Here is a 25,344-nt window from a genome sequence, read left to right as displayed (position 1 = left end):
ACTAACTGTCCCAAAGGTCACGTAACTGTTTGGCCTACATTTATCCCCCCGCCTCTGTAATTTCTGCAACATGGTGGATTAACTGGGTGCATATCCCACTGAGACGCTCAGTCCCACACCTCAGCCAGAGGGGTTAGGATTAATGTGAAAAATGCAGACTCTGATTACACACATGACACAACGATAAACGTCATCCAACGTCATCCAAATTCCAACTTCACAACATTAAAAGCATGTTTACCTTCAGCCATCTAATCTCTTAATCTGACAAGTGCGTACAAACACAGTATGTTAACAGCATATATTTTCAGTAGAAAAGCAGTCTGGTACAATGAATCTTAGTAATATTCAATTTTCCATTTCTAGGAAACAAGTTTGAATCTCTGGCTGCCAACTGACCAATGATGCCATAATTTGAAAACATCTTAACACAAGTGGAGAGGAGAGAAAAGAGGCAGTCTAGATTAACAATTTAGAAACAAACAAAGAAGAAAAAGAAATAAATATTTCAAAGACAACTTTAAAGAGTCACCTGGGAGCCGAAAGGTGTGCTCTACTGACCACTTCCTCGCTGAAATCAAAGTGGCCAACTCTGCACCTGGGGGACTTCCGAGGCATTCTTCTCTCCATTCCACCTCCACCCTCCTCATCGGGCAACAAAAAACACCGAAACTGAGGCTGCTCACGCAAACACGCATACAGATTTACACACTGACAGACCCTGTTTCTGTGCAGGCCACGTGCTGCTGGACTAACATAGGCTTTGGCAGACGCTCACAGGCAGATCTGGGCTGGAGCACTCGCAGGCACTCCGTCTATCTGGCTGCCTGTCGTTTTTCCCTCTGTATTAAACCACTGCAGATTAGTCGGGGAGTTCATCATCCCATCCCCGCCCTTCACCGGGCCACCTGTGATGTCCTATAAAAACATATGCACTTGAGTTTAAGGTGAAAACAAGGGAGGTATTAAAGTACAATATCCAGATATTCATATATTTGCCAACAATCCACACACTAATGCATCTGTAATAATGTACATATTTAATAGAGAAAAAATGTGTTACGTCGATCTTTTGAGGACCCTTTCTCTCAGTTCATATATATTTCAATATACTCGCCACAATAACAATTTAAGACCTTTTCACCTTTGCAAGAAAATCATTCAGCTAATTCACAACTGTTTATTTTTCTCCATTTTTCTCCAAACTTCAAATAGAGAAAAAAAACATGAGTGTACACTGAGACTGAAGGTCTACATTGTCACAAAAAGCGTTTTTTTACATCAGGAGAGCAAGGGTGAGATGCTGAGAGGAGGGACTGTTAGTAGGGTAGAAGTGTGTGGGACAAGGTTCCTAAGATGTTCTGGAGAAATATAAAGGTCACACACTGGAAAAAAAAGACATGAAGTGATGCAAAAAATATGTTTAAGAGTAAAATTAAGAATTTGAGATTTCAGTCACAAATGTCTTCATTGACACTGCTATATATAAAAATGACCTCAAATAAACTATACTACTATTTATGTCATGTCATGTCATTGACCGTAACCGCTTATCCCTTTCCATGGGGTCACGGGGTGTTGCTGCTGGAGCCAATCCCAGCCTTGTCTCAGGGCGAGGGCAGGGTACTCCCTGGACAAGTCGCCAGCTCATTGCAGGGCCCTCAGCTCAGCTGGGATTTGAACTAGCTCTAATCAAACTAACTCTACTATAAATACTAGAAAAAGTCAGTGTTTATTTAAGAGTTTATCAGTGTTTGTACATCCGCATCAGATGAGATCATTTTGCATTAAGGTATCTGAACAGGCTGTAAACCACCCTGTGTGACTGGGTGAGATTTGAGAAGCACCAGACCTCCTGTTATCATCCGAGTGGAGACAGAGACTGGCTAGCTTAACCTAGACCCCTGCTATATAAATACATATTTTTTTAAAACATCGACTCCAGCATCATACACTGGATCCAGAAAAGAAAGTAAAGAACTGCTACTCCTTTAAATAATTACAGGTACTGATAATAGCATGTGTTCGTGCAAGTGTCTTGGAAGATATTTTTCTTGAAGCACATTCCGAGTAAGAGCACTCCACTGCTCTGCTCAGTACCTTTCAGTGTTTCAACAATGGAAACATTTTATGATGAAATAATGTCATCATCTCTCACACATTTCAACACATAAATAATAGCAGTGCTGTAACAGCACATGCCTGAGAAGTGAAACAGGATCTGGATGAGATTTATTCAAGAAACTCTTCTTTCTTCGTATACCATTATAATTCGGCCTTTACATCTGTACACTCTGTCGCTACAGCCGTTCATTCTCTGTTGCTTTTCCTGAGGTTTGTCACAATTATTTTTCAATTCTCTTTCATTTTTGAGATCATTATCCGACACAAGGGTCTAAAGATAGAGCATGTCCTTTATTGTACAGACTGTAAAGCCCACTGAGAAAAAAAACCCGAAACATTTTGGCTCTGGGAAAAAATGTGACTTGAAAAATGTGGGTGCGTGAACATCAATAATCACCAGTGTCTGTTTCCTGTACTCTGGACATTTCTGGCAGCTTGAAATACACTACTGTTAAGGGTCTGTGTGTGACTTTCTTAATAAAGCCCAAATAACAATGTAGCCCTCTAAGAACAGAGTATATAAATAAATAGATTTAACAAATTGAGAGTGAATCAAGTATCTCCCTCTCGCACAAATACAGCAACTAAATTCTTACCAGGTATTTGCTACAGTGAAGCGTCTGTAGCGACGGAGGTGTTTGTTTACCACCTGCTTGCGAAAACATCTTGGTGAAAATTTCTGACCAGCATCAAAAGCAACAGCACTGCATTGGTCCAACCTGAGCTCCCCGCACTCTCCACTGGCTTCCATTAGTGTGTTACAACAAAGTCCGATGCAAAAAGTGTGACGCAAGCAATAGCCTCCTTTAGAAACAGCTGAAATCAAACTATCAGAACCTTTTCTTTAGTAAAGATTACCTAGTCAGGTCTCAAAAAGACACACTGGAAAGAAGATACTGCGTTTACAAACATTCACTCTTATACTCAGAAGAATTTGATTTTAACTTTAAGATTCATTTGATTGGTAGATACATTTTGGACCCATCCCCTCACTATATTTATGATGCAAATCAAAATCCAACACAACATCATCAAAAAGCTGATTGGCTAATCAGTAACAACTGGAGAATACCACAAGGAATTTGTGATGTGTCCACAGTGACAAGCAACAAACAGAGCAGAGGTTTTCCAGTTCCTGACTTTTAATCCAGATAAATGCAACCCATGCCTTTAAAAAGCAGTTGCATGGAGTAGCGTGTCATAGAGATGAAAGCAGCTGATGAGAGAGTCAATGGACAGAGAGCGCCTAATCATCTGTAGTTTAGTGGGCTGAGTCACAGTGGATCAAAGAAAAATTATTTATCTGGCAAATTGACTTTCAATGATGTAAAGTGATTTATCCAAATTGCCTCCATAATGCTACCATGGAACAACAGCCTACTGTGGTCTGCGTCAGAGGCAGACACAACAATAACTGTGTTGAAATAAATTACTGCCAATTATTTTGTACCATCTGATGCCCCAGAAAAGTTCAGAAAATAACTGATACTTAGAAGAAAACAAGGCGTTGAAAACACACACACCAAAGTATAAAACATAAATGTCACTGCCAACTTTGCTGCTAATTTGCAGATCTGGTGGTGAGACAGGACACAACACCAGACTCCCACTGTTCCTGACACGCAACATTTTCTGAAAATTCAGCTTCTACAAAAATTCAAACCTTCAACTATGACACAATAAAATCTAAATACAGGTCTCAAAAACAATCATCCTCAGATATGTGGGCATCATTTCTACATGACACCTTCACCATAAATGTTGTGTCACTGTGACGACTGAGCCTTACCTGTCAGGATCAGCTTGTGTGATGTCAATTCGAGGCAGAGAGACGATGGGCAGACTCGTAGGTCTACTCCGGGTCACTGGATCTTCTTCAGGCGTGAGCGACCTGCCCCTGTCCCTCTCCTTTTCAGCCTGTCGCCATGACAATGGAGGCAGCTGCAGGTTGCCAGAAAATCGTCTGTGGACTTTGCACAACTCTACCCCGAGGGTGTTGCCTGCAGAAAACTGTCCCACAGGAGGCTCCTTATTCTCCTGAGGGCAGATAGACAAAAAAGACAATGAAACATCAGGTTGGATTTCCATGAAATTGGTTCAAAATCTTTAGGGTAGATGAGCTTTGTGGAGAATAAACATGAAGAAACATGGGTGACATATGGCCAAAGTGTTCTTTTCCTGTTTTTTAAAGGCTGCTTTACAGTAAAGTCATTCATCAGACTGTTGTACTGTTATGCCTTTAACCACATTAATTATACCCACATTACTGATGATAATTTATCAAAAATCTGATTGTGTTAACATTTTGTTGCAGTAGTAATATCATGATATTGTTGGTCAATAATATTGCAATATTTGATACCATGGCTACCATGGTTAATATCATTTAAGGCTAGAGAGATACATTAAAAATACAAATTATTGCATATTTTTCTTGGTTTAATTACTATCAGGTTACTTTTTTCTTTAAAAATAAAAACAAATAAAAACAACAACATTCAATAGAATTAAGATGTAATAAAAGGAAACATTTTGCCATGTATAACAAAGGCTTTTGCTAAAAACGAAGATTTAAAAGACTGATTGAGAACACATAAACATGACTCTTCTACAGTGACTCAGAAAAGTCAAAATGTTTAAACTCTAACCAAACAACCTGCTGGCCCTGCACATATGCTCATTTACAAAGTGACATACAGTATATTGGCTACATTAACGTTGTTACATGCTTTAAAACACAGAGGAAAATTAACCATCTGATCAAAGCCTATTTCAGGCTGTTGACACCTTAGCTGCCAATTAACATCTTTATGCAGCTATGCTGAATATAAATTATGTGTTTAATGTGTCTGCTTGAGTATGAATGGCCCAGTAAGGAGCACTGGGTGCTTCAATGAAGAATGACAGGTTGTAAACAAGCTAGAGTGGTGAGGAAACCCAGGCGGACTGCCAGAGCTCATTCTGCATACATCACTCTCCACTCGATGTTCACTGCAAGCAAGTGTAAATGAAACACTCCGACAGGGTTTAAATGAACAGAGGAGATAGAGAGGCGCGGTGTTGTCGCAAGAGGTAATGGGGGATCAAGGAATTCCTAGAACCTGACTTTGGCAAACAAGAAAACATCTGTCTGTTTTGTGTATGCGGTACAGGAATCAAGACAGAGAAGATGAATGTGATGGACAGGTTGACAGTGTGTGAGTGAAAAGTAGGAGTGAAGGTGTGGTCTGACCTCACTGCACTGTTGTTAGGGCTGATAGCCAACTAAAATCTGACAAGACCAAGTCTGCACATGATCAACTACTAATTCTCTCCTGATTGACGGTATTAATCTTAATGAAGCTGAGAGAAAATATCAATACTTGGGCGTGTAGAAATTCAATATTATCAATGATAACTATCAGTTAAATTGGTGTGGATTTTTTTCTTGTGACCAAGTGGGACATTTTTTGGTTGAAACCTCAATTCATCAGCTCTCAAGTGAAAATCATGACAATGTTTCAAAATGATCTCAAACATAGCACAGCATTTCTGTCCTGAATTGTATTATTGATATCAGCCAATATATTGGTTCTTAGTAATAAGTCAAAAGGACCATTGTAAAACCATATGCACATCTGTCTTGTTGAGGTAATTCTTCCAAAAAACTGTAACTGTAAGTTATATCTCCCAAGGGGACTGCAACTCTGTCATGTGCTCACATCAAAACTTCCTTTTGAGTGAAAGAGAAAAGCACAATGTTTTCAAATTGGCTCGTCATCATGGACAGAGAAACCCTCTGAAATGTTAAAGCGACAGCAGACGAGTACTGATGAAAGGACGGAGGAAAAGTCAGGATGAAAAATGATAAAATTCACATTAATGAGTGGATGAGTGAAGTGAGACAGAGTGGTGTCACATGATGAGGTAGAGACCAAACAGATAAAGGGAGAAAACAGCCGGAAAGAGCCTACTCCCTCCAGTCAAAGTGACAAACAGTAATAGAAGGGACACGCCAGTTGGGACGCAAAGAGGAAACATGAACGAGACAGTAAATTGTAAACTGTAAACTGGAGGGATGAGACCAGGAAAGGAAACATCTCTGAATCTAAGAGAAGTGAACAGAGGAGAAAATTAGAAACCACAGCGACAGTAGTATACCGCACTTTCTGATTGTCAGTAAATGCAGCTCTGCTGACTCCTCTGCTCCTTCTAGGAAATGCAATTTGTCTGATTTATTGTGTCTGTCTCTTTAAATAAAGACACAATCTTCATTTCCCACTGAGAAAGGAGCTGAAAATTGAATCTGGTAAAACATAAATCTGCTCCGCCAACTGTTTGACAAGAGTGATTGTGTGAGAGGAAACACTCCCAGATCAAACATTACATGCAGGGATCTAAATAATCTCTTGTCAATATGTCACAGTACTGATGCTGTTTCCCTGCCATATTATTCCTCAATTGCATATTGATTGTATCTCTGACATCTGGACATGTAATTCTAGTTCTTCATTGATCCTGTGTCTGTACCGTAAATGGCACTGGGAAGAACAGATACTACTGATTTACTTGGAGTGTACGCCTGTATATATACCAGCAGTAGGATAAGGAATTCTAAACAACAGTCACTTTAGAAACATGGATTTCATATGTGCCAGAACGTGGTCATATAAGGATAGGAAGAAAGATGAAAGTTACAATAATGGGTTTGAAATGGAGGAAGTGCAGTGTCAGTGTCAAACAGAGGTGGAGTGGGTGTTTTCTCGATGAAGATGAAAGGCCGCTCTTGGCCGCAGAGACCAAACAACTCTCTGGGTTACTTCCAAAAAGCCTTTCCTGAAGAAGGTGATATAAATGAGACAGCTTTAGGAGTGAAGCTCTAACAGCATGGCTTGATGTAGTGCCTGAATTATTGAATCTTGGAGCCAAAGAAAAAAAAAAATCAAGAGATTGCCTTAATTATTAAGGAGGTATAGGAGAGTCGGGAGATTGACACTGGAGCATGTTGAGAGGTTTAGTAGATGTTTTTAGAGAATTACATTTAACGTTTCTGTCCATTTAAGAAAAGCTTAAATACGATGAGAAAATACATAATGATTAAAATTAATTTAAATACCATTGAACTTGGACCGTGTTATACAACCACTTTCTTGAATGATTTCTTTGTTAGTTGACTTTGTTTTGGCTCCTCCAAAAATAAAAACCCCAAACAGTCTGATGTAGAGGATAAAGAAGTACTCAGATCTTTTACTAAGATAAAAGTAACAATACCAATGTGCTCAAAACTCTATGTTAAGTAAAATTATTGCATTACGTTAATATTAGCATTATCATCAAGATATACAAAAAGGATCAAAAGAAAAATTACCTATTCTGCAGATCACTGGATTATAACTGGTGGTACAGTATGTTTGCATCATAAATGTTGCAGCTGGTAAAAGGTATGGCTAATTTAACCAACTACATATAATGCTGGAAGGCTTAATTTAAAATAATACATCATAATATATTTTTGTACTAATAAACTAAATCTGCAAAGTATCTAGTAACTACAGTAAAGCAGCATTAAAATCAAAACACTCATGTACAGGTACCTACATTTGTAGTTAAGTGGAGTTCTTATATACTGTTTATCTGTATGTCAAACATAGAATCATTTTTGAATCATTTTGTCTTCATGGCGGTTGATGAATTGTGTAAGAGTAACTGTTGTTGCTGATGTAATTTAAAAAAAAAAACATATATATATTAGAATGTTGTCAATAAATCAAAATAAATAAAATGCTGACATATACAAATGTAAGGCGCCGTTTTCCCTTTTACATTGCCTGACAGGCATCTTATACAGACACATTAAAGAGATCTGCTCAAACATTCATGACAGTCAAGAGTATTAAGTATTTTAGGTGCAACTAATTGAAGGTTTCATTCCAAAAGTGAGATGGTGACATTTTGAAAAATGTGTTTGCCATTAAAAAAAATCACTGCTGGCACCAAAAGTAAAAATAACCATTAATCTCTCTGACATTACTGGCCATTACACTCAATTAAACTATGTATTGCATCTATAAAAATGAAAAATTAACACAGTTAAACAATTGCATGACCATACATTTTTCACTAACTATTCAGTAATGAAGTCTGGGGGGATTAGAGGAGGATAGAGGCCAGTCACAGCAAGAAAACTTTCATCATCCAGGATGTAGATTGGCGCCTGAGCCTCTGTTGGACAATGTCAAAATAAATGATATGGCCGGCCTGCCCAGTCATAAACACTGGTGGCCTAGAGGAGAAACAGATGGGCCTCCCTGTCAGATCTGTCCTTCCTCTTCTCATCCATGTTTCCATTCAGTCAATGCCCTTCATGTCTCCTGCTGTGAACTGTCTTTTAACACCTCTCCTCTTCTTCCCGCTCTCTACCTCCTTCTCCTAAACTCTGCATCAGTCCTCAACTCTTTGTCTCTATCATCATCCTAACTCACACGCACACGCTGTCCTCCACCCCACGTCGCTGTTCCAAAACACACACACACACACACACACACACACGCACACACGCACGCACACGCACACGCACACACACACACCATCTCGCTCTCTGCAGCGTGTCCTGCCGGATAGCGGTCTGTTGTGTACAGTACAGTCATCTGTTCATGAGTCACCGACCACCACACAGACATTCTGCACCTTGCTGCCTCAACGTATTCCCACTAGAGCTCAGTGTATTGTTGTTCGGGAGGCAAACGCTATAAAATTTACAGTAACTGTGCAAACTGCAGAACCAGGCTGTAAACTTTAGAGGTGAGATGCGGATTTTCAGATAAAAACAAATCATGTGTGGCTGTGTAATGAATGCATGGACGGATTCATGGTTGCACAGATGGAGAGTGGAAAAATCAATACTTACATCGCATGGTGTAACTCCCTGTGCACTACTGCTTTTCTTCATCCTGAGGGATGCTCTGCCAGATTTTCTCTCTCTCTCTGTCTGTCTGTCTCTCTCTCTCTGATGCGCTTTCCGACAACGCAGTTTTTTCCTGCTTCTCCTGCTCTGGGCAGCCTCACCCGCACGCCTGCACATGGGAAGCAGAGAGGAAGGTGGGGGCAATGATAAGTTCAAAAAGTTATGGTGCCTCCCTCAAGGTGAACATCATGTCTGCAATTCTTGTCAGACTTGCGTTATTGTTCTCACTTGGTGCTGCAGTTCAGTGTGCAGTAATTTGACACAAGCCCACACTGTGTTTGCATTACATAACTTTGACAAAAACGCAGACATTACATGGACTGTGATGGATTACCTCGCTCAGCAGTTACAAGTTTGTACAGGTAGATATTCATACTGTAGTAAAACAGACTCTGCAGGTAGCAAAGGCACTTTGAAAGACACACTGGTTGAAGAAAGTATACAACAGAACTGTAAGGCCTTTGTAAATACCTCCTTTTGTAACCTGTAACAAGATACTTTTGATGCACATTTCGGCCATGCTAGCAGCATGGCCGAAATGGATGTGTGTCCTCGTCTCTTACTGAAATATCAAAACAGCTGACTACTCGGAAATCACCCCTGACTAGAGCCCGACCATTACATTGGTTGGCTGTTATCGTCTGATATCTGCCTATCATGGATATATTGCAGATATGGTATATCTTATCTTTGAAGTTATATACTTGTAATAATTGTGTGAGTGATTATAATTGTATGAGTGCTGTCTAGAAATATCAGCATGTGAGGGCAACAAACTAAGACAATGAATGTGGTAATCTTATATATGTTCAAAATCAGCATGCTAACATTGAGATTTTGAGTGTGTTTGCAAGTAAAAGAGTCTTACTGTAGATCTATTGTAGACTCTTTCTTCATTTAACAGAGAAAGCCTCACATTTTTAAATGTATCCAAATAAAAACTTTTAACCTTGACTCAAAATAAACTGGAAACATTTTGATTTTAAAATATTTTGAAAGATCCAAATTCAAAAAGATGTAAACAGCTCTTACAAGATGCCAGCTTTCAGTTCTTAAAACACAAAGACATAGTCCAGTTAGTATTAAAAAAAAGGGTGGTTAAGCTTTGTAAGCTTTGGTAACAGTGCTGTTAAATGTGATTTGTAAAAAATCCAACGAAAAATGCAAAAACAAAAACAATGCTCCTTTGACCATGGTGTGTAATACTGCATAAAATACACTCTTCGAGAATGATTCCATGAAAAAAGAGCAGTGCACAGTGTCTGTGCCTGGAGGTCTTTTAGACCTGTCTGTAAGCCTCTCCTGAATGCTCTGACTGTACACTCATCAATTATAGAATGACCACAGTGGGTGGAAAAGCACCAACAGGCAGACATGAGTGACTAACCTATGCGACAGAAATAAATCAATATTTTCCTTGTCACTATTGATTCCCCCCCCCCGTGTTGCCCCCATATTACCCCTCATTTGGCAGACACTGTGTTCTGTTAAAGTCAAAGTAGGACTGTTATTGAGGGAGGCTGTTGTTGATGCTTTCCAGCTCCTGCCAAGTCAAGAGGCAGGAAAAGAGAATTTCTTGGCCACACAAACAACACAATTTTGTTTGTAGCTTTCCAGACAAACGTGTGTTTAACTCCCTGCTGTCCTCAGATGATGTGGGAAAAAATGACAGAAGCTGTAAAATGACAGCAGATCACGTATTAACGTTTAAAGCATCTGCAAGAACACTCTTCAGCAGCTGGTTCAAATCTCAGCTGGAGGGTTTTTTCAAATATGTATGAGGTTGCATTGATGTTTCCATTAAAGGTTCACAAGAACACTATTCAAATTCTTCTGACTTCCTGGTACATTGTTTTCCTGGTACAGAGGTTTCAGGTTGATCATTGAAAAAGTACTGTAGAAAGAAAAAGTTAATGCAGAATCAGCAAATAAAATATTCTAAGTAATATTTGTTACATAAATGTGAAATGTCCTAATCTGACAAAACATTTCTGCTCCTTTAATTAAAAACATATATTACTACTCATCATTCTGTACAGATTATGACTAGTGGACTGTGGACTATTTTAGTGAATATCAGTAAAAGTTGTCAATTTAGTGTTCTAGTACTACAGTATTGTGAATTATTATAATTTTCAGCATGTACAGTAAATGTATCCAGGCTTCAGACCAATTTTTCATACTGGTTGAACTGATGCCCCTAACTTTTTCATTTAGGCACACCAGCAGATAAAATGAGAACAAAATAAGTATATTGATGATGTTTGTTGGTTGATCAGCAAGATTGCACAAAATCTACTGTACAGATTTCCCCAAACGTTGGAGAGAAAATGGGCCAAGAACAGACACCCTTAACTTTTGGCATGGATTTGGATAAATACAAAAATACAGCTGATGCTGTGGGAATGTCATTAATTATGCAGTTATGTCATCACCAACTGGAGTATTGAGCATGTTAAAATTCTAATCTGACCTACCTACCTACCTACCTACCTACCTATCCATTCATCTAAAATTAGGGGTCCGTCATATTGACTGGTCTTGACCCAAGTGGTGAACAGATTGACCAGCAGTGTTATCCTTAGACCCATGCTGTTAGTGTGGCTGGAAAAGGTAAGTTACTTTCTACATTATTCAATCAAACTAAAACCATTTAACTTTTCAAAAACATGTCCCCTCCTCGGACAAAAAAAAAATTCTCTTGCCATCAGAAAATGTCATCGTCCTGAAGTGCTTATCATTATCATATTACATATTTACAGGACACTCAAATATACACACACACAAAATTATACATTTTTTCCATTCAAATTTTCCATTCATCAAATTATAATTAGATAAATGGACCCCAAAGCTGATGACTACTTTACCAAATAAGCAATGGAGAGGGCAAATGTCATGTCATGTATGACCAGCAATGATGGGGGAGAATCTTTAAGACAGGAAACACAACTCATCAGGGGAAGGGTTCAGAAAGGTCAGCAGCCCTTGCACTATGTGCACCATACCCAGAAAGGATCAATAAACCCTAACTGTGTAGCTGAGTTATATTTTGTAACAAGCAGTTAGGGGAGTTGTCAGACCACTTATTATGAATTCAACTGGCATACACTATTCAATGGTTTGTTTCTGTGCTTCAAAAGTTCTTTTTCTAAGTTTGCAGACTCTCCAAGGACTAGACTACTGCGAGGGAAACATTTCCAGGAAACACAACACATTTAAACAGTGCTCTGTGGTTTACAGTTGGAGAGACACACATCTGGGACTTCTGCTAACAAAGTTTTCTAAGAATTAGTTTTCCTATCTCCCCATCTCTCATCAACACCAAGGACATACACTACCGATTAAATGGAATTTTAAAGCCACAGTTACAGGTCCATAAAGAAATAAGTGATTAACAGTGACTGAACCATGCCTCTGTATTAACCCATTCATATCACATGTGCCCTATATTTGCATTACTAGTTGGTTACACTGCCATCTTAGAGTTTAATCATGAGTGCATGTGTGCTACTTTATGGGGCTGCAGCTAAAGAAAATCATTAACCACTAACCCTCTGATTCAATCAATTAATTATTTTGTCTATAACATGTCATCACACTTTCTCAGAGCCCAAGATGACACCAACAAATTATTAGTCATTTATATCCTCACATCAGTGTGTTAAAAATGCTGTATAGCTCAATAATTCAAAGTCCTTTGTTAATTTCCCAATTATTTTGAATTGCTGGGGGAAAGGGGGATCCTGCATATTTCCTTTACAAAATCCTAAGCCTGTCACTGTAGCTGAAGGCTTGGGCTGACCACTGTATCATTTAAATCGGATGTGTTAAAGTACTATGGATTCCCAACTAACAAACAACACGGAGATGATCTGCCAACCTGCAGAAATGAAGATCACCTCAAACACCTCAAATCTGCACTCCCATCTCTGTGGCCACCGCTATTCACCAAGAATTTTGTTTTTTGTTATTGAGAAGGATGTTCTCTAATAAAGATCTAATGCTATAATTATTTGCCGTAAAAGTGATTCCAGTATTGCAATTTTAAGAGTTTTAAGCATATGTTGATAATTATGGGGATACTATAAGCTACCACAATTATTTTGGTAAGGATGGATAATCGAGACATGACATTTCATATCCCATGCCTGCTCACATAAACCGTTACTACTATACAGAATTATTTCCAAAGTAAAAAAGAAAGATCATTTCAGTGAGTCTTTTATAGAAAATAAAATTACAATAATTGCTTCAAGTTAATTTTCATTGAATGCTTTTTCCTTGCCATCAGCACTTCAGTGAAAAGGTCAAGGCTCTGTCAGTGCATCCAGGGAACGTATTAGCCTGAAACTCTGAAGAGCATTTAAACATAAAACTCAAGAGAACACTTACTGAAAACAAAGACGATCACTGGACTCTGGATGAAAATGTGCCCTGTCTCTACTTTGGAGAGAAACAAGCTTCAAGTGACCTCTTGTCTCTGTACCTTAGCATTAGGTCATCCCCATGGTGGTTGCCTGTATCTCTACAAATAATTGGTTGGTGATGTGAAGTGGGCAGCAGAATGCGTGGTCATGAGGAAGCACTCAACATAGTGATTGTAAGGATTTGGCTTGGATTCTTGAAGAGAACTCCAGGGATCCTTGTTGTGGGTGTGCACCATCACCATAACAGAAAACAAAACAAAGCAAAGCTGATGTTTTTTCTGAGTTCAACTCAAGGACAAGGAAAAGGCCATTGATGGACTTTGTTATAAGGCTATTACTGTAGTTCTACAGTACAGTACAGCATGTTGTCTCTGGAGAGAAAAGGCTCCCCTGCAGATTAGTCATCGGCATCATTTTCCCGCAGACACATGATACGGCAGCTTATGGTGGAACCAATAGAAAACCAAACTTTACCCTATTTCTAATTGATATTTACCCAGTGTTTCCCACATAGTTTTTACTTTAGTGGGCCACACGTGTATATTAAGTGCCCCCAAGTATGTTTGGTCACCCATTTCAGCAGTTTTTAGTTTAACTGTCATTTATCAGTCCAAGAAAACAATGCCGTCTTCTGATTTATTAACTAGTGGACAATCTGCCCTAGCTCTAACTTTCCGGTCTACTGACTTCTGCACACGCTCTGTGGAGAAACAGGAAGAAAAAGATGTTATCTGGCTCTACATCCCCTCTGTAAATGCATTGACTGCAATTCAACCTCTCCTAATTATTGTACGCTTTCTTATACCATTGTTTTGTACAAGCTTTCCTCGTCATGCAGCTCCCATGTTGTTTTGGAAATAGAATTGGGGTGAAAAAAAAAAATCAATAAATGTGAGGTGTGTTTTTTTTTTAGCAAAAACTGGTAATTTGTTCTGATGGATTATATTCTAATGTTGAATATATTCTCATTTTTCCCTTTCCTTATTTTCTATTTGTTACTGTTGTTTGAATTTTACTCTTGTCAATAAAATTTGAGGAGAAAGAAAAGCAGTGAAAGGTATAGCCTGGCACTAATTTAACAATTCATTTTCAAGTGGATTGAAAAAAGATCAATTAGGAAAAATTGGCTTATCAGTTAATTCAATTATCAAGCATGATTCCAAAACATTCATTGGTTCCAAAAAAATCTATTTGAGGACACCACCTTGAGCTCTGGGCAACTATTAGAGCTTTATTAGTCTATACATATACATTTTTTCTGACATTTTATAGACCACATAATGAAGTAATAATGCACAACAGAATCAGCTAATCTCTCTGGTGCTATGGTTTTCTTCCAGAGTCCCAAGACATGTCCAGGGAGTGAATTAAAAGCTCTGAAATGGCTGAAGGTGTGAATTTAAGTGTGACTGGGGTCTTGTGATAGACTATTGACCTGTTCAGATCCTTTCCTTGCCTCCTGTGTGTGTAAGAGACATCAGCCACTCACCACCAAGAATACATTAGTATAGACAATGGACAGATAAATGGATATTTAGGATATCTGCTTTGGCACCCAACACAATTTCAATGTTCTGAGAGCATGGAATGTGAATGGGCAACTCGGAACATTATCATTCCAACCAATGTTTGCACTTTTGTCACATGTTACATAAGCGGTCAGCAAGACCAAGAATTTTCCCATCTGACCAGTGAACCTATGTCTCACTGCTTCCAAGCACAATGGTGATCTGTGGAGGGTGAGTCAGTAGCCGTCATACATTTTAAATCGCTGGACACCCACTCAAAGGTAGCTTTTGTAGCACCATAACAAAGGAGGCTCAAGAAAGCATGTGTGGAACTGCGTTAATATTACGTTAAATTACTGTGTGGTCCAACAATGAGAGCTTTCAAAGCCAACTTTGTGTCACCACAATTATGGGTTTCAGGATTAACTTTACAGTGGTCACTTCTTAACAGGCAGAAGAAGTCAGATTTACTGTAAATGAAGAAAACATTAAGAACAAAAGTCAAATCAGCTCCACTTACCCAGCCTTGATCCATTCAGTGAAAAATCAATCTGTATTTTAATGTAAGCCTTCAAACACTCAACTTGTGAGTGCAAAATGGAGAAGTGAACAGCACTAGTCACAAGACACAACATCATGGTCCTGCTTGGCTGATGGGCCAGCCCACATTTATTCAATCTACACAACACCACACCTACTTTATTTACACATCAGGAACTTCAATTTGAACACAATGTTTGTTCACTGGTGACATTACTTGTCTATAACAATTTGATCAACTGCTCACTGATGAGCAGCGTCCACAGATATACTTTGAACACTCTGACCCTTCTCCACAGTTTCATTTTCACAAATAGGCCTTGAGTTCATTTTCTGACAGTGAGCTAAACTTTAATGACCAAATCAAAAGAGATTATATAATGTTGTTTCATAAACCTAAAAAACACTGTATATCTCGGAATGACTTCTCCTTCTGCCCTTGAAAATAATAGCTGTGGTTCTCACTGAAAGAACTGCTTTGAACTGAAACGCACCTCACTGAGGAATTGACCAAAGTCACCACAACACTCTGCACTCTATACAAGACCTCGGTATTTCATCACACTGCACCTACACTGGAAACATTTTACTGTATTTTACTTTTTATGTCTAACCTTTCCAAAAATCACCACTGACAAACCTGAGAAGTACATAAAGGCGAAAACGACATAAAAAAAGATGAATGATCTTGTCCTTGGCTTGTTTTGCTCACAAAATGCATCGTCTGAAGCACAAAGTCTTTAAACTCTAGGTATTATTTCAGTCACAATGCCACAGGGCTAGTGAAATGAAAAACAGTACTTCTGTTGTTAGTATTATATTATTGTTAATATTATAGTATAATACTTAATGTACTCAACATTGTGGTGTTCAGCCTTTTGTTTCATTTGTTAGCAATATAATATATGAAAACAAAGTTATTTTTAGATGTAGCAGCTACAGGCAACAGGAACAAATGTTAGATGAATGGCTAAGAGGATACAAACTAATATGCTACTGTGCATGATGCAAATCACACCAGTAGAACACTGCATCCCTCCTGGACCATTTTTTGACCGGCTGAAAATATTTATCAACAACTGCAGCAATGGATTACCAACTGAGCTACACTTACATTAAAACTGTGTAACCCAGGATAAAAAAAACAACTTGTCATTTACTCTTTGTATTTCTTATTACTTTAATATCTATAGGCTTCAACTATACAATATTAATCATATTACATGTAATACATTAGCTGTGTAATTCACTGACTTCCATATACAACACAAACACTCTGTTCAGTTTATAATGAACAGGCATTTTGGACTAAACCACTCTAAATCCTGTCAATGTGACTACCTTCTTAGACACATCCATCATAATGTAATTCACACAGCACAGAATATGACACCAATCGATATTTGGCCAGTCTTGTTAAGTGGCTGATTTTGTATGAATACATTGTATAAGGTTATGAACTGTAAATACTTGCTGGAAGGCTGCAGTAAGTTTAAGGGCTTTTCTAATCTTATCCCTCCTTCCCACACTGTTTGCGTGGGCATGTCCAGCACACAAAGCAGTTGTTGCACTTCATGCTGGTGCCCTTACACTCACTGACTAAGTCAGAGAGTAATAATAATCACATAATTATATCTATATTATAGCTTATTGATACGATTTAATCTATAGCTATCATTTCTTCTTCTATAGAGAGGAACAGAAAAACTTAAACTACGTCTATGTATTATAGGGAGTCCACTGGAACTCTTCTCCATTTAGAAAGAGCTAAAACATTTAATTTAAATGATTAGTTGATGTTCAAAAGATGAATCTTTTGTCAAAATAGATTGGTTGATCTTTTAATTAAAGTTTTGAGTAAAAGTGCTACTTTTCATTGTCTTAAATCATAATAAAGGGAATATTTGGGGGGTGTTGGTGGTTTTCTGACCTTTGGAACACCGAATAATTAATTAACTGAGAAAACTGACATTTTGTTGAAGACAGGGGTTTTAGTTGCAGAGCACAAAATCCATACCTTATCCTGCATGGAGACTTGCAATATTTTCCTTCCTTAAGTTACTTCTCTTCTTACAGTCTCATCCGTCAGGAGGGAAGGTGATAGGTGTAGAAAGCATGTATTATTAGGTTGGGCTAAATCACTGTGTCTACAACATGTTGTGAGGTCAAAATTAAGCTTAACCCCCATTTTCCATTTTCAGTATTGGCACTATATAAACATTTAGAAGTGGTTGACATATGAAGTTATGAGCTGGTCGAAGTGTTTAATAATGTATTTGTCACTTTAACTCCTCCTGTGGGTTCCCATAGGTGGAGGGGGATGTATAAACTGATAATAAATGACCCTTTATACTAAACTTACATACTGTAGTAATCACAATGTTAATAAAATTTGTCTTGAAAAGTTGTAATTATTGACAAAAACTGTAGAAAATATATGACTTAAAACTCATCTTCTTTTGGCTTACAGCTATATTCTAGTGCATTATTAACCATGTGTGTATGTGTTGTTACTCATGGAGGTCAAAATAAAGTGTCATTGCAATGCAAAGTTGTAAATGTTCATTAAAGTTTAAAAATGTAAATGTCATCGCAATTTGTTCAATCATGTAATGCAAGTAGACACCTATTAAACATCATTCAACACCTTTACGTATTTTTTAACACTCAGCCGATGAATTTTTAAAAAGAGCCAATCAACACTTGTCAACTTCAATTACTTGTCAATGAACAATCCAAAACAAGTCACAGTGGAAACTTTGCTGTTTGCATTTGCATTCAGTGCAGTGAAGCAGATTCCAGCTGAAATGAACTTTTGAGACGAGTGAGGGCTGAGAGGAGTTTGTTGAGGTGGGAGAGGAACAACACACCAATGTGTGGCGGCTGAAAGATGACGTCACTGTGGAGGCCACATGCAGGGAACCCACTGCCCTACTGTACAGGCTTAAACAGAGAGTGGCTGAACAGGCCAGACTCTGTGAGCCTGCTGCCACTGGGCCACATGTCACAAGATCATTTTAGGATTGTTCTTCTATCACACCATATGTTCATGGTCATGTTGGGATTGCATATATTTCTCTTCAAGTCGTGAGAAAGTCATTCAATCAGTCAGACACTGCAGAAGCAAGGAGCATACTGATTTCTGCCTTATTTGGTTTGAAAAGTAGGAAACAATTGATGAGATCATATTTTGTGCTAGTATACCTGCCTTACATTAACTACATCTATGTCATGTAATACATGTGTACAACTCTACTAGTGCTAAGGACAATGTGTTCCTTTTCTTGTATTCAGCATTCATCAAACATGCAACCTTGATGATCACATAAAATAGGTGAATAAATGCTTAATTCATCAGGAGCTTTTAGTGCTGTACAACTGTGGCAAGACAGAGCCCTATCAAAGCATTCTAAGAGAAAAAGATGAGAAATAATTGGTCGACTGTGGATGAGTCAGTGTTCAAAGCACAGTAATTAAGAACTGTCAAATTCAAACACCCACCCACACACACACACACACACACACACACACACACACTAATTACCCCATCGTTATCAAGTCACCTTATCTAACATGCATTCAGGTATTTTGATTAAAGCATTGTGTGTGTCAGCACTTCATCAGTTATCCATTCATTAGACATAACTTTCCATTGCCAGCCACATGGATTAAAGCTTTTAGGGTGAATTATAACAAATGACTTGGAGAGTCAGGAGGTAACAGAAGGCTTGGCAGAGTCAGCAGGATCTGGGGCACAGAGAGGGCCTTGGTGAGTGTCACCAGTTGGCAACCTCCATGTCAACATGGCTGTGAATTCGTCAGATGACAGAAATGAATCAGTGTGCAAATTTGACCTGTGCTGGAGGCAGAAGTGAACAAAACAATTTAATCCACCTGCTCCTCTATACACTGGGTAGCTACAGTATATCCTGCTCTGCAGCACAATAGACCCACACATCATACACCTACCACTTTCTTATCACCACTTGTATCTATATCAACATCTATTTTAGGGCTGCAACTTTGCTTGCTTGGGGGAGTGTGAGTGTATGTTTTTTCTTTGACTTTGTGGGGTGGTTTGTTTATATTGCATATGTATTACAAATGTATTTATAGCTAATGTATGAATTTTTGGCCTCATTGTTACTGTGCTGTGCACAGAGGACAACCGTGAATAAGACAGTCAGCAACTTAAATTTTGCCATCCTGTTGAACTAATGGTTAAAAGACCAAAAATGAACATCGTTAATGATCTCAGTTATTTCGTCTATCATCCAAATAAATGTTGGGTCCATAAAGCAGTGGAAAAAGGCCAGTCACAGTTTCCACAGCAAGTGACATATTCAAATTGTTTGTTTGATTTGTCCAGACAACATTCAAAAACCCAGAGATATTCAGTTTTCTTTCATTTGTGGCGACCCCCCGTTGTTGACAGCGGGGACTCTGGAGTGAGTTGCTGGTTGGCAAAGGGTTGGGCCAGCCTGGCAATCTAGTAACTGAGGGCACCTGGGCTGGTGATCTTGTTTGCTATATCAGCAGGTTCTCGCTCATTGTGTTTCTCTCTCTCTTCCTTGCAGACAGACGCCTGTCTTCCCAGATGACGCAGCAGCCTTAATCTTTGGTTCTTTTTGTTTTCTTTCGTGCACCATACAACATCCACACACACCATATTCACCATGCATGCACATCCTACACCACTGATCATACTGACTTTCACACCTCATGTTATTGCATTATCTGATTTATCTCTATTATTGATTTAAATAAACATATCTTATTATTCCTTTGAAGCTGTGCGTCTCTATTGTTTGTCATGGCCTTGAGCCAGCTGTGACACATTTGAGACATAGAAAATCAGCAAATCTTTACATTTGAGGAACTGGAACTAGTCCGGTTAAGTGAAAAGTAGGTCGAATTTGTCTTCAAAATAAGAACTTTACATTGCAGCCCATTGGAATTTAGAACTGGGTTCCTACCGGGGGGCGTTTAATTTGAAAGTAGCGACTGTTAGTAGCTTGCCACTACAACAACAAGCTGACAGCTACAGAGACAGAGGAGATGCTAGCATCGCCTGGATCTCAGCGGCTTTCTAGTTGCTCATCTTGACATCCGTGGATTAAGTCATGAACTGCAATGTCTATTCTGGCCATCTTCACGGTAACTTAACACCAGAGCACTACTGTTTACCCTCACCACGCCTCGCAGTCGCACCCTGCCTGTATAGAAGTGCGACATTGAAAAGGGTCCGGTCTGAAACAGTGTCGCACAGCGCAGCATAGTGTTCCGAACATAGTTTAATCAAATACACCAGTATGGGGGTATATTAAAAATTCATATCATATCGAAAATATACACCGGTATTCAGTGTGAACCGGTATGCCGCCCAGCACTGGTGAAAAGACGTATTTAAATAATGGTATTATCTTATTATTACCATTTTTCTTTTGCTTGTGTGGGCCTAAAGAAAAAAAAAAGCACTTCAAAGATGACACAGATAAGAGTGCAGATATGCTTCAAGATACTTATCTTGTGTGCATGTAGACGATAAACTCATTAACAGCATCAGAGATGTTGGGTTTATTTTAAGATATCCTCAAATGATTTGTTATGGAAAAAAGTTTACTCAGAACAGATTTGAGAAACACACTGAATTTCTATCTTTTGTTGATTATTGTTGATTCCTCAAAGGGTGGCATTTTTTATCGACACTTGGTTTTTTGGGAGTATGATTTGAGCTTGTCTGATCCTAACCTGTAAAAGGCAGGTTCATAGCACCCCTTTTGATGATAAAATAGTTGCAATTTAAACTTCTGTCAATCAAATAACCGATTAATTGTTTCAGCTTTCAAATCTGTCAGCATGTAGCTCCAGAATACAGAGGAAACTAATCTCTTCTGCATTGAAACCAATGAAGAAATCTAATACACTGCTTAGTCAGCGATAAGGCTTGCAGTAGGAAACTGATTCTGACCACAATATTCCCACCCAGACATAAAAAGCTGTACTTACAGCTGAAGCTCTTCTCCTTGAGTCAGTGGCAAGTGGATGGGCGGGAATTCACGTCAGCAGACTGTCAGCCTGAAAGACAAATAGTGGATGGATTACAGTTTCACAGATCACATATCACAGCAAAACACAGGCAACATTTTGGCCAGCTTAAACTCTGTGATTAATCAGAAAGGACCCCTGACTATATCACAATCTTTTGGAGGCAACATACACCCATATGTATAGATGTATATATGATAACATCATATAGATATTAATACACAATGAATTGTAAAAATGCTTCTGATTGGTAACAGCAGGAAAAGTGTGAAAGTGAAGTGTAAAAGCTGCTGCCTTCCTGCTCTTCACATCAGAATCTAGCACAATTGCTCTGGTCCTCTCAACACATGACTGTTATCACAATCGTGGCTCAGACTGCCATCCAAAACACACACACACACACACACGCATTCACACACACACATGCACACAATGCTTTCTGTTTTTACAATAATAAACACCCAGTCTGCGAAGATTAATGCCTAGCACAGACACAGCATGTAGCCTATTCATCAGCTGGAGGAGAAACATCAATGTTCAACAAAATAGGCAGTAGAGTAGCCACACCACAAGTAAAGCCACTAGGCAGCCACTGAGTGAGTCATCAGTCTGGCAGCCAGTCTTTTTAACAAGGAGCTGGATGTATGTGGCCTGTTGTTTCAGCCCTAACTGAGAATAAAAGAACAGTGGCTAGAGTTCACACCACATGACTGGGCGCATTACAGATATGCCATGAACTGGGCTTAAAGGGAAGTGGACTTCTGAGATATTTTATATATATATATATATATATATATATATATATATATATACACACACACACACACACACACACACACACACACACACACACACATATATATACACACACATACACAGTGTTTATGTTTGGGCTACTGCAGTCCAGATCAGTATGTCAGAAGTAGGAGCAAGATAAAAGAACAAATAACAACAGAAAATGATAACTCAAGACAAGATAACTCAACACCTTTACTGAAGAAGACAAACCAACAGACAAGAGCCCAAGGCTCAAAAGACAAGGACTCTGTTGAAAAGACATGTTCGACGAATTCAGTAGTGTAAAATTGACACAAAGCAGAGAGAGTGCACTGAGTGCACATATGCCCACAAAGTCTGGTTATACCACTAATCTTTTACCATTTGAAGCAGTGCCATCCTTGAGAGCACACAAAATGCTAGTGGTCCCTCTAAAACAACCAGTTTGATACCTGCGCAACAACAACAGACCATGATGTCCTCTTTCTCCATATGACAAAAAAAGAACACACAATGATACCACAAATGCCAACCTTTAAGCTTGACAGAATTAGTGATTTGATTTATATCTACTGATGTCTAGCATTGAGGCTGGGCTATATATTGATAACAGATCATCACTGTGATATGAAACGATAAATTGTCTCAGATTTTGGATATAACTATACTGTGATATGGGTTAGGTCTTGTCTTTCCCTTATTGAGTTTTAAAGGCTGCATTTACAATAAAGTTATACCATTTTCTGAACTCATCAGATTGTTCTACTTGTTCTAATACTTGCTTCTTCTCAATTAGTCTTTTTATCTACATTATTTACTATTATTTATCAAAAATCTCTTTTCTGAAAGAAACAATGGTGACTTCTGCAAAAAAAGAGATATGTGATTTTGCCACCCATTCATAGCGTTTATCAGGTGCTGTTCAGAATATTTCAAAATATTGACACACACAGAAACGCTGCAATATTCTTTCATGGACATATTGCTCAGACCTAGGTAGCACCCACCAACTCCAGTCTCAAGATTGGAAAGACTTTTCTGATCCGTGCAGATTCCAGCAGATGTTCAAGCCAATTCATGTCAGCAGGAGCTGGCAGTAGAAGACCCTATAAGCAGAGATCCACAGACAATTTATTCCATAAGAGCTGGAATACTTAAAGAGTAGAGGAGATGTGCAGGTGGCGGTAACACCATCCACATGACCAGGCAGAAATGAATTGGGGTGGTGTGCCCAACACACACATACACACACACCTGCATGCCTCCTGCAAATCTCTGTGAAGAAGCTTCATGGTTGTGCTGCACCAAATGTTTAGAGGTAATTATTTATTTTCTTTAACCAGAGTCACTCAAGAAGAACAAAGCGTGTGTTTATGTGCAATAAAGCATTTGTAAGGAAACTGTCAAGAATGTATCAGGTTATCTTCTCCTAATTGTTTCAGCTGTGATCACAATACAATGGCACTTATTGCAAAGGCTGCAATTGGACATAAATGCCTAAGACATTGACAGCCGTCGATCTCTCATCAAATTTTGTGTTTATTTTACCAACACAAAAACATAATATTGCACGGGCCTTTGTGCAGAATTAGTTTCTCCATACATTGCCTATTGTGTATGTGTAGCTGACAAACCATTTTAAGGTTTCAGCACAAACAATCACTAAAATGGAGATGATAAATGCAAAACTGTTATCATCATCATCATCCCCAGTCAGACAGGCACAACAGAAACATGTTAATTTGTCCTCTAGACTGAATTAAAAATCCTAACAAGCATTATTTACATTCCAAAAGTTGGCCTCATTTGCCAATGCTAAATGGACAGTGATTGATCGTGTAACAGCCTATAAAACACTCAGGTTTACAGACCTTATCAGCGGTACCTCCATCATTGGGCTAACGAGCAGACTTTCCATCACACACTTTAAGCCAATATTTCCTTCTTCACCATTCGCATATTCACTGACTCAAAAATCAAACATAATTCGCTCCTCTGTTTAACATTTCCCCCTCCAATGTGTGAGAGAGCACTAATGTGAATGGCTTCTACCTTGTTTGACCTCATGATCATACTTCATGCAGAGTGCCCCGCATATTTGTGTATGCTGTATGCAGACCACAGCTTCACACCGCTCATTTAGCATTGTGTTTCAGGCTACACACATGGTGACAAAAGCTGGACAAGAGATGAGAGATGCCCTCACAATGCAAAGTCCTGATAGGGATGGAGAGCACAGCCTACGTACGGACAAGAAGCCAACGTGATATGACAGAATCAAAAGACCTCTCGGTGCACTGCTGTTGCTGTTTTGTTACTTCCAAAATAGCCAAAAGTTTCGAACGTCTCGCGGGTTCGAGGCTGTCGTTAAACTGCGTTATTACACGGCGTAGACAAGACGACGTCGGTAAAACATGTAGAAAGATTAAAACGTGTTATAAACGTTCGCTACGTACTGAGGAATATTTAAGTCGTTTCTCACACAGGACGGCAAAACCCAGTCTGAGGTCTTACCGGTGGTATGTCGCTGTCCCCCCCTACGCTCCAATGCGGTTGCTGCACGCGGTGCGTCCGGGTTCTCTGGCGCGCTTCGGCACGAGCCCCCTTTTTATCAGCTTCCATTTGTTCCATTCGCGCTCGTTCCCCTTCCCGACCCCGCGAGCGCATCGATTGGCTTTGGCACCGACGACGCAAATCCTTCCGCCCACCAATGGCTGCCAGCGCGCACGCCCTCCCTTGTCTTGCCGCTACCGCCTGCTCCGCATCCATTTGGTCCCCAGCCAGCCGGGAGAAAACATGGGTGCGTCTGTCTCACAGCAGCTTAATGAGTCTATAACCCCCTCGGCTCTCTGACGTTCATCGACTCCCTGATGTGTTTTAGTTGATTGCCCCCCTTTAAATAGAAGTTACGCATACTACTTTAATTAAAGTTCTCCACATTGCCTGCTTATGATTTAGTGAGGCAAAGTTAAGG

General features: G+C 39.1%; 1 protein-coding gene across 7 annotated transcripts in view; it reads right to left on the bottom strand.

Moving 5' to 3' along the window:
• Positions 1-25,344, bottom strand: part of LOC119010959 (cAMP-specific 3',5'-cyclic phosphodiesterase 4B-like) — a 55,557-nt gene that overhangs the window by 28,523 nt on the left and 1,690 nt on the right. The window contains exons 2-5 of one of the 7 annotated variants that reach the window (XM_037083610.1): positions 23,378-23,476; positions 21,555-21,623; positions 9,011-9,176; positions 3,914-4,161 (exon numbers count right to left, since the gene is read on the bottom strand). In XM_037083610.1, the coding sequence (XP_036939505.1) occupies positions 3,914-4,161; positions 9,011-9,052 (290 nt within the window). In that variant the 5' untranslated portion in view covers positions 9,053-9,176; positions 21,555-21,623; positions 23,378-23,476. Of the gene's footprint in view, positions 1-532; positions 895-2,720; positions 2,902-3,913; positions 4,162-9,010; positions 9,177-13,556; positions 13,580-15,525; positions 15,595-21,554; positions 21,624-23,377; positions 23,477-24,884; positions 25,030-25,344 lie in introns of those variants that run through there. The other 6 variants (XM_037083611.1, XM_037083612.1, XM_037083614.1 and 3 more) reach the window with 6 other exon arrangements.

This window comes from Acanthopagrus latus, chromosome 21 (assembly GCF_904848185.1).
Source record: "Acanthopagrus latus isolate v.2019 chromosome 21, fAcaLat1.1, whole genome shotgun sequence".
NCBI lineage: Eukaryota > Metazoa > Chordata > Actinopteri > Spariformes > Sparidae > Acanthopagrus > Acanthopagrus latus.
Note: the sequence above shows the minus strand (reverse complement) of the source record. Positions and strands in the feature narration are given on the sequence as shown.